The 13,278-nt window shown below is 42.5% G+C and overlaps 1 protein-coding gene across 2 annotated transcripts; it reads right to left on the bottom strand.

Annotated features, from left to right (window-relative positions):
* Positions 1–493: 493 nt before the first annotated feature.
* wfs1b (Wolfram syndrome 1b (wolframin)) lies at positions 494–8,711 on the bottom strand. Of its 2 annotated transcripts, none has more exons than XM_068714820.1 (10): positions 8,539–8,711; positions 7,220–7,615; positions 5,578–5,654; positions 5,240–5,384; positions 4,939–5,112; positions 4,690–4,770; positions 4,426–4,595; positions 3,885–4,121; positions 3,577–3,695; positions 494–3,141 (listed from the first exon to the last, which is right to left on the bottom strand). In XM_068714820.1, exons 2-10 carry the CDS (start codon positions 7,611–7,613, stop codon positions 1,596–1,598), a joined length of 2,943 nt encoding a protein of 980 aa, XP_068570921.1. In that variant the 5' UTR covers positions 7,614–7,615; positions 8,539–8,711; the 3' UTR covers positions 494–1,595. The 2 variants fall into 2 exon arrangements, with proteins under 2 accessions (XP_068570921.1, XP_068570922.1); XM_068714821.1 differs by having other exon boundaries at positions 5,578–5,651.
* Between the last annotated feature and the right edge of the window lie 4,567 nt (positions 8,712–13,278).

The raw sequence follows: 13,278 nt of genomic DNA, 5'->3' as shown, positions 1-13,278 counted from the left end.
CAATTATTGCAATGCAGTGCAGAAATTATGTATGCCCCTAGCAATGTCTCTGCTACCCAAACCTAACCTATGAAGACACTGTAGGCCTTTCACACAGCAGAACAATAATGGCAAACTATTTTGAAAATCAACTGATTGTTAAAGTAGTTTCTCAAATATGGAGACTTCCTGCTTTTCTCCTTTATATCATATTAAACTGAATATCTTTGGGATTTGGACTGAGAAAACAAGACATTTTAAGACATCACTGTGGACCTTTGAACTAGAATGGAAATGTTTCACGATTTTTTTACATTTTACAGACCAAACTATTAATTGCTAAATAAAATAGTTGTATAAACCAGCTGTACTTTTCCTACCGTGTTCAAATCGTGTTCTCAAACAGTGAGCAATTAGCACTATATGGCAGGAAAGGGCATGCTTCCTACCTTAAAATGTTGTATGTAAAAACATATAATGCAGGTAATGTTGAACAAAAACAGCAACAAGCAAATGTTTTCATTATGTTTATGGGTCACAGTAAAGAAAACCGTAGTAGTTAACTTCAGAACACATCATCACTCAGGGACTGCAAATGTTCAATATTTTAAATCTCTGCACAGCAGAGAACAAGGAAGGAGAACAGAGAAGGCAGAGATAAACATCTAAGCTAAGGTTTAGGATTAAAGTCATGATTTAGTGTATTTTATAAGGCACTTAAAAATAATCTCCCACTACAATTACACACTGCACATACAGCACACTGTCTAATGTTAAATTATTAAAGCTTGACAGCAAAGGAAACCCTTTCAAGTTATCATCAGCATTACAACCGGTTGTAAAAAAGAAACTTATTCTTCTACAACTCGTCGTCCACAGACACAACAACGACAGTTCAGTTCAACAAGGACACTGTAAAATCTAAATACTGATGATTTTGGGTACAAATATTTGATACGTACATAGAAATTGGTTCAGCACACCCAGTGTTTGTACAACGAACAAACTAAATTAAAATTACTACATTAATAGATGCAACTTAAATCAAATGAAATGCACAACTACCCATATCTGAGGAGGTTTTAATTGTGTTTTTCTATCATTATTAGTGTTAGGCAGTAAATGACTTATTCTTATTCTTTTACTTTTTAGAATGTATTTCTCCCCTTTATAAGGGTGCTTTCACACTTAGCCCGTTTGGTTTGGTTAAAACTAACTCAGGTCTGGTTGCTTGGTTGGTACGGTTCGTTTGGGCTGGTGTGAAAACGCTCGATCGTACCCCGGTGCGGACCAAACAACCAAACCGAGACCGCCTGAAGAAGTGGGTCTCGGTCCACTTCCAAGCGGACTCTGGTGCAGTTTGTTTGCGGTGTGCGAGTGCTTGCTGTGCTTGTATTCTGACACATTTTGGCTCAAAAGCTATTGGAACGCAAACACACGTTTGCTCATAGATCTACAACCGGACTGATACCACAAATTCTGAGTATGTGTTCACCCTCTTACAGTGTTAAGAAGAGTGATTTACAATCATTAATGTTCTTCAACTAGTAATAATATTATCAAACAACTTATTTCTTAGTAAGTTGGTATGTTAGTTAGGTGTGTTGGCCAGGTCTCTACCCCTCCTCCTGTGTCACAGTCTCTAACTCAGTCTCCGTGTGCTGCTGTAGCTGAGCGGTCAGGAAGGGGTTGAAGAAGAAGTCAAAACCAAACTGCAGGGCACTCTGAGCCGTGCGCCTCCAGTCGTGTTCAATCTTGTACTGCCTGCGGCTGGACAAGCGGGCATCACCGCATGACATGCAGTGAATGGCTTTCAGTTCAAACACGGGCCATTTGGAGCCTAAACGGCCCTCCAGTATGGTGCTGAACTCCACCAGGCTTCCTGTGTTTAAGTATAAAAGCATGGACTTGAACTCATTGCTGGCCCGCAGTACTATGTCCTTAGTCGCATCTTCGTCCTCTATGATCGTGCCGTTCCTGGTCTTCCTCTCCAGCGGCATGCCCATCGTGACTTCAAATTTGTATCGATCAAAGCGCTTGATGTGACATTCGTGCTTGGCCAGCTTTTTGAGTTTACAGAGGGGATCTTCTGGAGGAGGAGCCGGGGCAGGCAGAGGCCGAGGCTCGGCTGTGACATTTTTCACCTCCTCACACAAAGGATACGGCTCACCGTACAGGCACCGCATCCAGTTCCCCACAAACACAGGCAGCAGGTTGATAACCGACTGTGGCCCGTTCTCGATGTCGGTCACACGGACGTATCGGAAGCGCCCAGTCCAGGTGACGCGATGTCCTTCTAGATGAGAGCAGAGAATCTGTGTCTGGGCCATGTTAGCCTCTTTCCAGGCCATTGGGCCGCAGAGGCTGCTGTACTCGGGCCACGTCAGGGTGGAGTTATAAACCTTCATGCCTTCGGACCTGTAGACGTACATCCAGCAGAAGAGCACCACCGCGCTGAGCCACACCAGGATGAGCTTCACAACGCTGCTTCGTGACAAAGACCGAAAAACCCCGATGGGGTTGAGGCTGAAGCGAGTCCAAAGCCTCAGCACTACTGGCACGAAGCAAATAATCAAGGTCACCACCATCTTGGTCACCTCCAGAGCGAGGAACCACTGCAGTAACTGGATGATGAGCATTGCAGCCAGGCCTAGTGAGAAGATGGGAAGGGCGAACAAGAAGAGGAAGTAGCCGACGGAGGTGCGGATGAGTCCTATTGCAGTGGCGTTATTAAGGAACACCAAGCTGAGCTCACACCAGGTGAAGCACACCATGTAGGGCACCAGGCACAGGTAGGTGCCCTTGAAGCCTTTGAGCTGGGCCATACGGAAGAGCAGATAGAAAAGGTGTCCATACAGCAGACATGGCACCCCCAGGTTCAACACCACGTTGTCCCCTAGAGGCACGGTGATGAACGTCATCCCAAAGACCTTGAGGAACCAGGGGAGGGAGACCGGCAGGAGGTGGGTGAGGGAGCACACTCCGGAGAGGACCTCTGTCAGGAGGGCCCTACGAGCGAAGAGCTGAGCAGAGGCATGAAGGCTGAGGAAGGCGGTGACGGTGAAGAAGAGAGCGACAGCAGCCAACTCTGAGCAGGGGATCCAGGATTTATCAGCAACAGGGAAAGAGAAAACCACAAAGATCACGGACAGCAGGAAGTACCTGGAACACAAAGAGACGGGATGTATTCATTTAGCTGCAGAAGCATTTCTAGTTAATTGCATAATAATTGTATTCATCATTATCTTGATTTAATTCATTTTACTGATACAATTGAGTATATTACTTCACCTTTACATCTTTTCTACTTCATTGTGTGCTCTTACTATTTGTTTTATTAATGGTCAGGTTAAAGAAGGGAAATAAAAACTTACAGTTCGCTTCTTAAAACAATTTAAAAAGTAAATCAGCCTAAACAGAAAGCATGACTATATCTACAAGAAAATGCTAAACAGACATTTTGTAGTCAAACTAGTAAAACCTGAAGAAAACCAAACTTAACATTTGCAAACAAACCAGATTAAACAATAAAAAGGAAAGGAATAAATATGGACTGAATATGTCCCCATGGAGTCATGTAAATAGAGATGTTCTTACAGATAAGGCTCTAAGTGCGTCCATCCAAAGTTTGTCTCAGCCTGCTCCAGATCAAGACCGGGTTCAAAGTGTGTCAGCAGGTCAGTCAGGGCCCGAAAGTTTTCCCATGCTTTTGAATTCTGTCAAAAAATATGCTAATTCATTTCAGTTTACTTTTAGATCCTAAGATCATTAAATCTATACTTTAGTACAAAAAGAAAGTCCTCCAGTAAAACATAAATAAATCCATGTACAGTTACACAGGTTCAATAAGAAAACAATACAACTGAGCTCTATTCAACGTATCTTGAAAAGGAGCAATCACCAACCTGAAACACCCGCAGTGTGCAGATGATCATGGAGAAGAATGAGAGGTAGAAAACCAGCAGAGGGATGAGAAAGATGAAGAACTCGATTGTGAGGTTGGAGATGATAAAGAAGAAGATGAGTGCGTTGACGTGGTGCGTGGGGATCAGGGCGCTGAGCCACTGCATGCCGGCCCGTGACGCCCAGTCGATGAGGTGCTCCTTGATCTCCAGCAAAGCGAACAGAGGGAACTTCAGTAACTGGAGGAACCACAAGAAAAAAGTGGGGTCAACGAGGTCACAAAATCTCATTTTCTCATTAGACAAAGACTCATTTAGAGAGCTGTATCAAAAATGTAATCAGCCACCAGTTTGCTGATTGTCGATATCAAATGAAATACTGAACATTTAGTTGCAATGTGAAAATGTTATGTTTTTCTTTACCCTTTTATGATAGTAAAGTCACAAGCAAACACATTTTTCAATGGAGTGTGATTTAAAAAGAGGACAGCATGGAGTCTAATGGAGAGCAGACACATCCTTCCAGAGTCTGAAAGCTTCCTACCTTTTGGTGTAAGGGCAATTTATCTGGATTCTTCATCACCACATCATCATCGTCGTCGTCGTCATCATCATCGTCACCTCCTGCTGTAGCCATGACGGGTGAAGGTGCAACACCCTGAGCGTACTTCTTCGTCATCTCAACAAAGTCGTCAAGACCCACTTGGCATCTGGCTACAAAGACATACAGAGGACACGCAAATGTTAACTTACAAGCAAAATTTTATCTGAAAGTTCCTTTTTTTGAGTTGTTTCAAACCACACATACCTTCACTGCTGACCATAGTCTCCAGGACTCTCCTCTGTTTCTTAGCAGAGCTGTTTAGTGGGCCTGGCGACATTGGTTTGCCTATTAATCGAGGAGAGATAATACAAAAGAATTCTTCTTAACATGCAACTAGTCTGTATTTCTTTGCCTCTTTAGAACAATCTGCAGCATGTTGAGTTTACTACTATTAAGCAACAAAAAAACGTTACAATGTCAGTGTGTTAAATGACACTATTTCCCCTCCGGTACCTGGCTCTGTGTGGACGTGTTCAACGTTCTCCAGCATCTCAGAAACAGCCACCGACTTCTTCCTCTCCGGGTTCAGCTTCCAGTACATCAGCAGAGCTGCTTTCCTGACTCCTCTCTCAAAGCGCGTCTCTGTACACAACTTCTTCACCTCCTCAATGTTCTCCAGAGTGATGCCTGACAAACACAAAAGGTGTTCTCAGCATCAGTTGGAGGGTAATCCAACCAACTGATAGCATCAAACCAATGATGCTACTTTGCTAATAAGTCATAGATCAAGGGTAGGAGTGGGACATTTTGGTACCTTTCCTGGAGGCTAAGCACCGCTGCAGCTGTTTGACGGCGTCCTTGCGTCCTTGTTTAGCAGCCTGTACTAGCCAAGTGACCGCTGTGCAGTTGTTCAGCTCTTCATCTCGTTCTTCTGCCAGGACCAGGAAGTAACGTCCCATCTGGACACACGCACACAAAGACTTTTACATTTGCGAGGCAAGCATCACTGTGACTTTGTTGACTCATGACCTGTCCTTCCCATTAATATGTCGCTCTTTAAATAACATTGATCATTACTTGGCGGATCTGTTCTGTGCCCACCATATGGTCACTAAAGTCAATAGTATTTGCAATATGTTCATTGACACTGACCTTGCTCTGTGCTCGAGCATCTCCTGACTTTGCTCTCTCCTCCACATCCTCAAGACTGACCTCCTCCTCTGGTTCTTCTGAAGGAAACAGAATACAGTAGATTTCATGGGTCCTCAACAAAAAGGTACACACTGTACAACAGATTCTTCGTAAAACTGTATCAATTAAAAGGCCATATTGTGTAAGATTTGTGGGTGAGTTAGTAAAGTAAACACACAGATTAAAAAAAAGAAACACCAGACAGACCAAACAAGTGAGCCCACAACACACACACACACACACACACACACACACACACACACACACACACACACACACACACACACACACACACACACAAACATGTCTTCCTGACCCAGCTGTCAAGTCACCACAGTGCAGTGAAAGCAGAGCATCCATGTTAATGAAACTGCTGACCAAGCTGTTTCCATTTTAAGTTCATGTCTACAACTGACACAAATGATATGTGGAAATGCTTCAACTTAAACGTAACCATTTATTTTTCATGCCTCTAACCTGATGCTGAGAAAACAGAGATTTCAACTATGAAATAAATTAAGATCTCTTCAGGTGACTACGGTGTAATCAGTTTTTTTCTTTGGTTTTAAAATACTGTAGTTTACATATGGAAACAGTCCAGTTCTATGTGCCAGTCAATGGGAGGAGGGATCCCAGAGCGTCAGCATGAGTCGGATCCTTCCAGAAACAGTGTTTGCCCCGACAAGAACGTCCCTCTGAACCCTGTTGCTTTAATTATCATCTTCTTTTGCTGATGAGTTCTTCTAATTTTAAATCCCAGTGCCTCACTTGAACTGGAGCGCATGTGGAAAAATGGGTCTACTTCCTGTAAAGTAAGGTGTCACATTTGTTGTGTCATGGATATTAGGAAAAAGATGGAGGGGGGGGGGGGGGGGGGCAACAAATGTTGAAACACATTAGAAGATTCAAAACGCCCCCCAGGCTGTAAGTGATACTTCTAAGTGAAGTGGTGGTCTGTCTCTGGAAGCAAAAAGAAAATGCAATGGGATCCGGTAACTTCCATCAGATGCCAGTCAATACTGCTGTCCCTAAAATAACAGCAGCTGCTAGCTTCCCTAAAGAAACACACCCGCTGACACAGTGACTTTCATTTGCTACATTATGATAATATTAACAGCTAGACACATGGTACAGGGCACATATTTTTCCGGGGACAGGACTGAGTACGAGTCCAAAGTGGTCCAAATTGAATGACTGAGGTGTTGGATTTCACACTTTCCAATAATACTCCATATTTACATGTCTAGACGTCACTACAAAGCCATGCAACAAATGAAAATGTGATATTCCCAGAGCAGCTAACGGATCTCCTACTATCTGATCTTTCACTGCAGGATTTGATTAGTGGGAACTAACGACTCAGAGTGGAAATGGTCTGAAAAGACGGAGGGGAGACAGGTTTCTCTCCTCAAGTCAGCAGAGTGCGACAGGCTGCTTTACATGTTGTGGTGACTGTCTATGGCTGTCATGGAGACACTACAGTACACACAGCAAACTGGGAGTGTTGGCTGCACTGATTGGTGGAGAAGCGAAAAGTGAGACAGTAGAGTAAAGATTTGTGATTAGAAGTGTAAAAGGTCAAAGCTCAGCGTTTGAGTCTCACCTGATTCAGGTGTGGGAGGAGGCTGCTGAGCCATGGCGGCCGCTCCAGCAACTGTGAATGCAGTCGGGGGACTCCCCGTGGAGGCTGCGTTAAGCTGAGATCTGCCCACCTGCGAGGGGCTCCTGATGGGCTGGCGTAGAGGGGAGGCAGGCGGTGTGGACAGGGAGGACGAACGGGAGGAAAGACATGGAGAAGTTCGAGGGGAGGCAGTGGAGGGAGAAGATGAGGGTGTGGTCTGAGGTGTTGGCAGGGTGAGCTTAGGCTGAAGGCGGTCTGAGGTTGGTGCGGTTGTTGTAGAAGTCGAGCCGGCGGAGAAAGGGCCCGGCCTCAGGGTGGAAGGAGATGAGGGGCTGGGTTTCGTGGTGGCTGGGTTGCCGGTCAGAGATGGTTCCATGGCTGAAAAACATACCAGACAACTAATCAGTCAACAACAAAACTCTAGGGTTTAAAGAGTGTGTAAGGAAGTACATGTTCAAGGCTAACCGGCTGACAGAAAGAAGGAATGAAGGAGAAGGAAGGTACAGTGTCTGTGGTTAAATATCAGCTGTATCAGCTGAGTGAGGATGTTGTATTGATACACCAAAGGCCAAGTAGTGATGTAACAAAGTTGTATCCAAAAATACTTTAATTTGTGAATTTGTCCAATGTTTTACATCGAGGTAGCTGCAATTTTGCAGCAAAAAAAAGAATGAACAAGATGAGAGAATTAGACTTTAGAATATTTGATATAAACTGGAACAATTTACTGAATAGATAACAATCTTACAGCCTCAGCTTTAACACAACAGACACCTGTGGCTCTCCAACAACAACTGACAGCAGAGGAGTCATCAGACGGGACTATTGACTTATCTGTCTCTATGGCACATGTAAGTATTGACCTGTGCCCAGTTCCTTTTAATTAACTTAACGGTTCATATCCTGACTGCAGATCTATGTTGTGTTTGACTTTAGTGTGGTCAAGCTGTGTGGAACTTTTTTGTCATGTGGTCTGCAGTTTATTTTAGACATTATCAAGTGAGCCCTGAGCAGCTATATTGAGAAGGTGACATCCTTAAAGTGTCCTGACTGGAAACGTCCTGTGGTATTTTAGGGGAACCCCATCCGGCCAGCAAGAAGGGGGCTCCAATCAACCAGTGGAGTGAGCATGCAGAAATCCACATTTAGCTTACCGCAGCCAATGCAATGCAGTGTATTTACAGGGTTACACTTTTTATGTAACCGACATATAGCTGACAGTGAAAGATGTGGCAGATAACTAAAATAACTCCCATTCGTGTTTTTTGTTGCTAATGCTAACGTCACTACTGTCCGCTCACCTTTACCACGGGAAAGTAAATCCTCCAGGTGACAAGGACGCGAGTGATAACTCAGTTTCTTTGCTATTCTGTGTCCCAAATCATTCTTCCCTTTTGTTTTTGTAAAGATCAGCCTGTCCGGTTAGTGCGCTGGCTCTCCGTGGTCAAAGTAAAACAAATACACAATGTACAGTTCAGTCTGTCAGCTGCTCCGCTTGGCGTCCACGCCCACTTCGTATTCTGCGTGTTGTGATTGGACAAACTTGAAGACTAAATGCGGTTTGATTGGTTGTAAATGTAGGAAGTCGAAATAATGTCTTTCAGTCAAGAGCAATCAACCACCGAAATATATCAGGGCTCGTTATTAAAATTGATTTAACATATACCAACTGTTTGAATGGGTTACATTTTAAAATATGTGTCTATATTCCAGCTTTGTGTTATAAATCATTATTTATTATTATTTATTTTTTCTGTTTGCAACAGCGTAAAAAGGTTTTCTACCAGGAGATGGCAGTACACAACACGTTATCATTAATTCAATTTACAAATGTGACGCAAAATGTGGTTATGCATCTATTGTGTATTCCTATTGTTATGATACATAGAACATATTACGGTATTTTAGTCAATGAGGTTTGCATTCAAAAAGAAACCATGACATTTTAAATGGGGAATATAGTACAAGCACATTTATGTGCTATACATTATCAAAGGAATAAGGTGCTGGAACCTTTACCATCCATGTCATTTCGTTTTCTTTAGAATTCACTGTTTGTCTACAACTATATTTAATCACATAATTCAAACTCCACAGGATGAGAATATGATCTGCAGTACAGGCAAATGCTGTTTGAGTGATTTATTCATCAAAACAAGCTGTGATAGCCTGCATCGAAATGTGTGATTTGGATGTAATATTCATTAGCATGTTTTCCTCTGTGACAACAAAATATTGATTGTGCCCAAACATAAGAGTTTGTAACGATGCTCGGGAGTATATGGATTTTTGCTCACATACATGTTCAATGCAAACTGCTATAAGGAGCACCGGAAAATAGACAAGGAAAGAAACATTACAGTTTATAAGAGGGTGACCCAGGCGAAAAAGGAAGGAGAGCAGACAAATAAAGGATTTAAAGAGAGAATAATCAACAGGACTCGTGGGGAGTGAGATTAAAGTTCCAGTCTGGGAACGAGAGTAGATACCACATTGTGGGGAAAAAAGGAAATGGGGGCAATAATTGCTTAACTGCAGCTGCATTGAAGCAGTTATGTAAATGGATCTTGATTAGTAGATTAACGCAATCCAGTTGAGAGGATAAGCATGACCCTTGAACGGGTTTTGGTCTTTCACGTGCGCACCTTCAATCTATATTAGGCAATCTGTCTTTTCAATGGTTTTGGACACACGTGCACTCACAGACGCAATTCCCATTTAAATTAGGCAAAGCAGCTCAAACAAGATATTCATGAGCTTGTTTTCTTTCTCTGTATCCCCTCAAGGTACTCATGACCAATTCTAGAGCTCATGTGATGGAGACTTCCCCATAATCTTTTCTAATCTCATATCAGTTGAATTTATTACAGTAAAAGGGGGCTAAATGACACAACAGAATAGAGACCATTAGTCTAAAACGCACTCACCCCCCTCTTCGTCTCCTTTAGCGTCTAGGTAACAGGGTCCTGTGTTTACAGTTCAAGCCTCACCCACGGTCTTCCCCCGGCATTACCAATGACTCTGACAGGAAGAGAGACCTGAGGAGGAGGAGGAGAGTCAATAGCCAATAGTCAATAACTATAGAAACCAGAAGGGTTATGTGAGAACGGACACTGACTGTGGTGAGGATGAGTATTTCCATCACAACTGCAGCCCAGTAGCTATTCTGACCTTTGAAGTCTCTCTCTGCAGGGGAATGGGACGTGTTGGATGTTAGCCAGCTGATACATTGGGTAAATTCCTTCTAATTACACACTATGTGCTCTATAATTATCAGTTTGTTTATGTTCTGATACTAATATAAGAACAGACAACATGTTATCATACAATCAGCTACAGATTACAATTTGGGGAGATTTTCAGACAAGGAGTTAATCCAACTCTTATGTCGGTGCCACTGACTAATCGTCCTAGATCATGAACCATCTTTTATATGAGCCTGTGATTATAAACTCTTATAAAATGCTTAAATCATTGGCACTTCCTACACTTTTTAAGTGGGGTGAACTCAACTCCTTCTGTGGCTTATGTCCCTTCATCAGCTGCCAGCCCTCTATGTATTGATCTGAAGCTATTTTGAGGCCTTTGTGAAGAAGAGGAAGCAGAGAAAGAGGAAAATTAGAAATAATTGTATGTGGCCTTTAGTCACAACCTCGGGTCTGGGCTCATTATATTTTTTGTGTTGTGTCTTAAAGGGGATCACGATTTACTTATACTTGCACTTACGCAAGGTTTGCTTTAATTGTCAACACTGAAGGAGCAGTGGCCAAGTTGTCCTGATTTTTAGACTGTAGTATGGTTCAGGCTCCATAAATACGTGATCCTACATCTCTCAAAATGCAACTTAACAATTTCACCACCAAATTTACCTGCCTCCTGAAAATGACATAAAGCAGGGATAGAAATCACGGAATATGGTTCTCAAAGCTCACAGACACATAATCACAATATAGTAATTCTTGCTACATGTTCTCAGCTATCAGGCCACTGGAACTACACTGTAATGCTAATACAGCTCTAACTCTCCTTGTTGAGTCATTCTACACACTTTCACTGTGGCCGCATTAAACAACTATTATGATTCTGGGCGTGGCCAGTTTGGTGTATTTGGGGAGCAAAATACTGGACTGTCTAATGGAACATTTAACAACAGCATTTCCATTAAACGCTTCATATTTTACCCAGAAGGTCAGAAACAGAGAAAAACCGTTGTTGCTATGTTTGAAGAGCTTTTTGCAAATCAAAGATTTGCACATAAGTTTGTCATCTTGTTATGTTCATGCAATGAATTACATTTTTTTGGGGTACGCTATGGAACATCAGGCTCAGATTGTTTTTTTGACCAACAGCGGTGACTCATTCCCTGCGAAGCCTAATTACCTTCATATGAAAGTTTTACGTCACCACAAGCACTCCAGACTGGGGGATAGGGGGCTACATTGTGGAAAATAGGTCAGTTTGGTGCCTAGCTTCATAAATGGATGCAAAAGTGTCTAATGTTTGCTATCTACGTGCTTAAGATAAACGCTGTATAAGACGGAAGGTTAGCCAGATATAGTCCTCATTTGATCCTCTCTGAATACCAATGACCGTCTATAATAAAGCTAATAAGTTTAATCTGCCAGCAGTCATGAATATGTTAAGCCTATTATGGACAGCTCTCATTGATATGCGACAATCCTAAAATGACAATGTTAACTTAATAAAAACAGTGACTCCTCATATTACTCATAACTGGGCATAAGGGATGGAAATATGCGGACTGGCTAGAGGTTGTTTCTTTCTCCCCATGAATTAATCCATGATTAAGATGCTTGTATAACCTGACCATCCAGCCTAGTCACTACACCTTCTGATAGAAGCATGCTTTTCACTTGTACCTACCATAATGTTTACACTTTAATATCACCACTATTATACCCTGAATCTAATAACACCTGGGGTTGTTCTATTATCTGCAGATGAGTCATCACATGGCCTAATCACAAGGTTATTGTGACGTAAAATAGAATAAAGTTTCCTTTCTCCCTTTTCTGTGAAATCTCCGGTTCAGAGAGAGAGAGAGAGAGAGAGAGGGGTACAAAAACTGCAGACCCACAAAATACCATGCTGCGGAGAACTGTAAAAATACCTCAGGCAAAACAATTAAAAGAAACAGTCATTACCGCTCTCTGACATACATTCACTCTGAGTCGATCCCTCACCAAAACAAAGTAGGATACACATCCCTCCCTCTTTCTCTCCCCGTCTCTGTCTGCCTGCAACCACAATGTTTTTTCTCTTTATCTCTCCATCTGGATGTCTGAGTGCTGGCCTCAGCAGGAACCTGAATGGAGTGCAGCTTAAAACCCCAAACTCGCCCCCTTAGCTTGTCTGTTTTACCACTCAAATAATGTTCCATACATATAAAGTGCACAAGCATATACAACCTGGGAAAATGCCCGCTGGTACACCAATTCTGGATGAGTGAATGACCACTGCAGGAGATGACATTATGTTTAGACAATTAAAAGTCATCACTGATTGTTTTCTCTTCTCCCTCCACTTCCTTTGACCTATGTTGCCCTGCAGCACTGGGCATATGCTGCAGCCACAGAGAGCCGTCATGGTGCGTTGTGAATTGCAGACAGGCAGGCACAGTGTGGAGAGGCAGCGACAGGCGGCTGTGCATAAGTAATGCATCCTCCAGAATCTGGGTCACACACACCGCTTTCATGTTGTCAAATTTTTTTCCACTGAATTCTATAATTTGACGAGTCATATTGTCCTCAATAAATGTACAGAATTAGGAGGCCTAAGGTACCTTTATGTGAAGCTTTTTTAGTTTCAATGCATTACTGTTATAGATTAAGATACAGTGAGTATACAATGATGATTATGGTTAACCTTTAATACCTTTTACAACAAACCCTGGCAAGAATAATAGTGGCCCTTATATTATAATATATTGGCTATCTTCATCACCATCATCATCATCATCATCATCATCATCATCATCATCATCTCATGTACAGCAAGTGTAGGTTACATCAGATATAACA

The sequence above is a fragment of the Cebidichthys violaceus genome, unplaced genomic scaffold (genome assembly GCF_023349555.1).
Source record: "Cebidichthys violaceus isolate CVI_PGR_0920_01 unplaced genomic scaffold, fCebVio1.0.p SCAF_2, whole genome shotgun sequence".
NCBI lineage: Eukaryota > Metazoa > Chordata > Actinopteri > Perciformes > Stichaeidae > Cebidichthys > Cebidichthys violaceus.
This window is presented reverse-complemented; position numbering and strand designations above follow the sequence as displayed.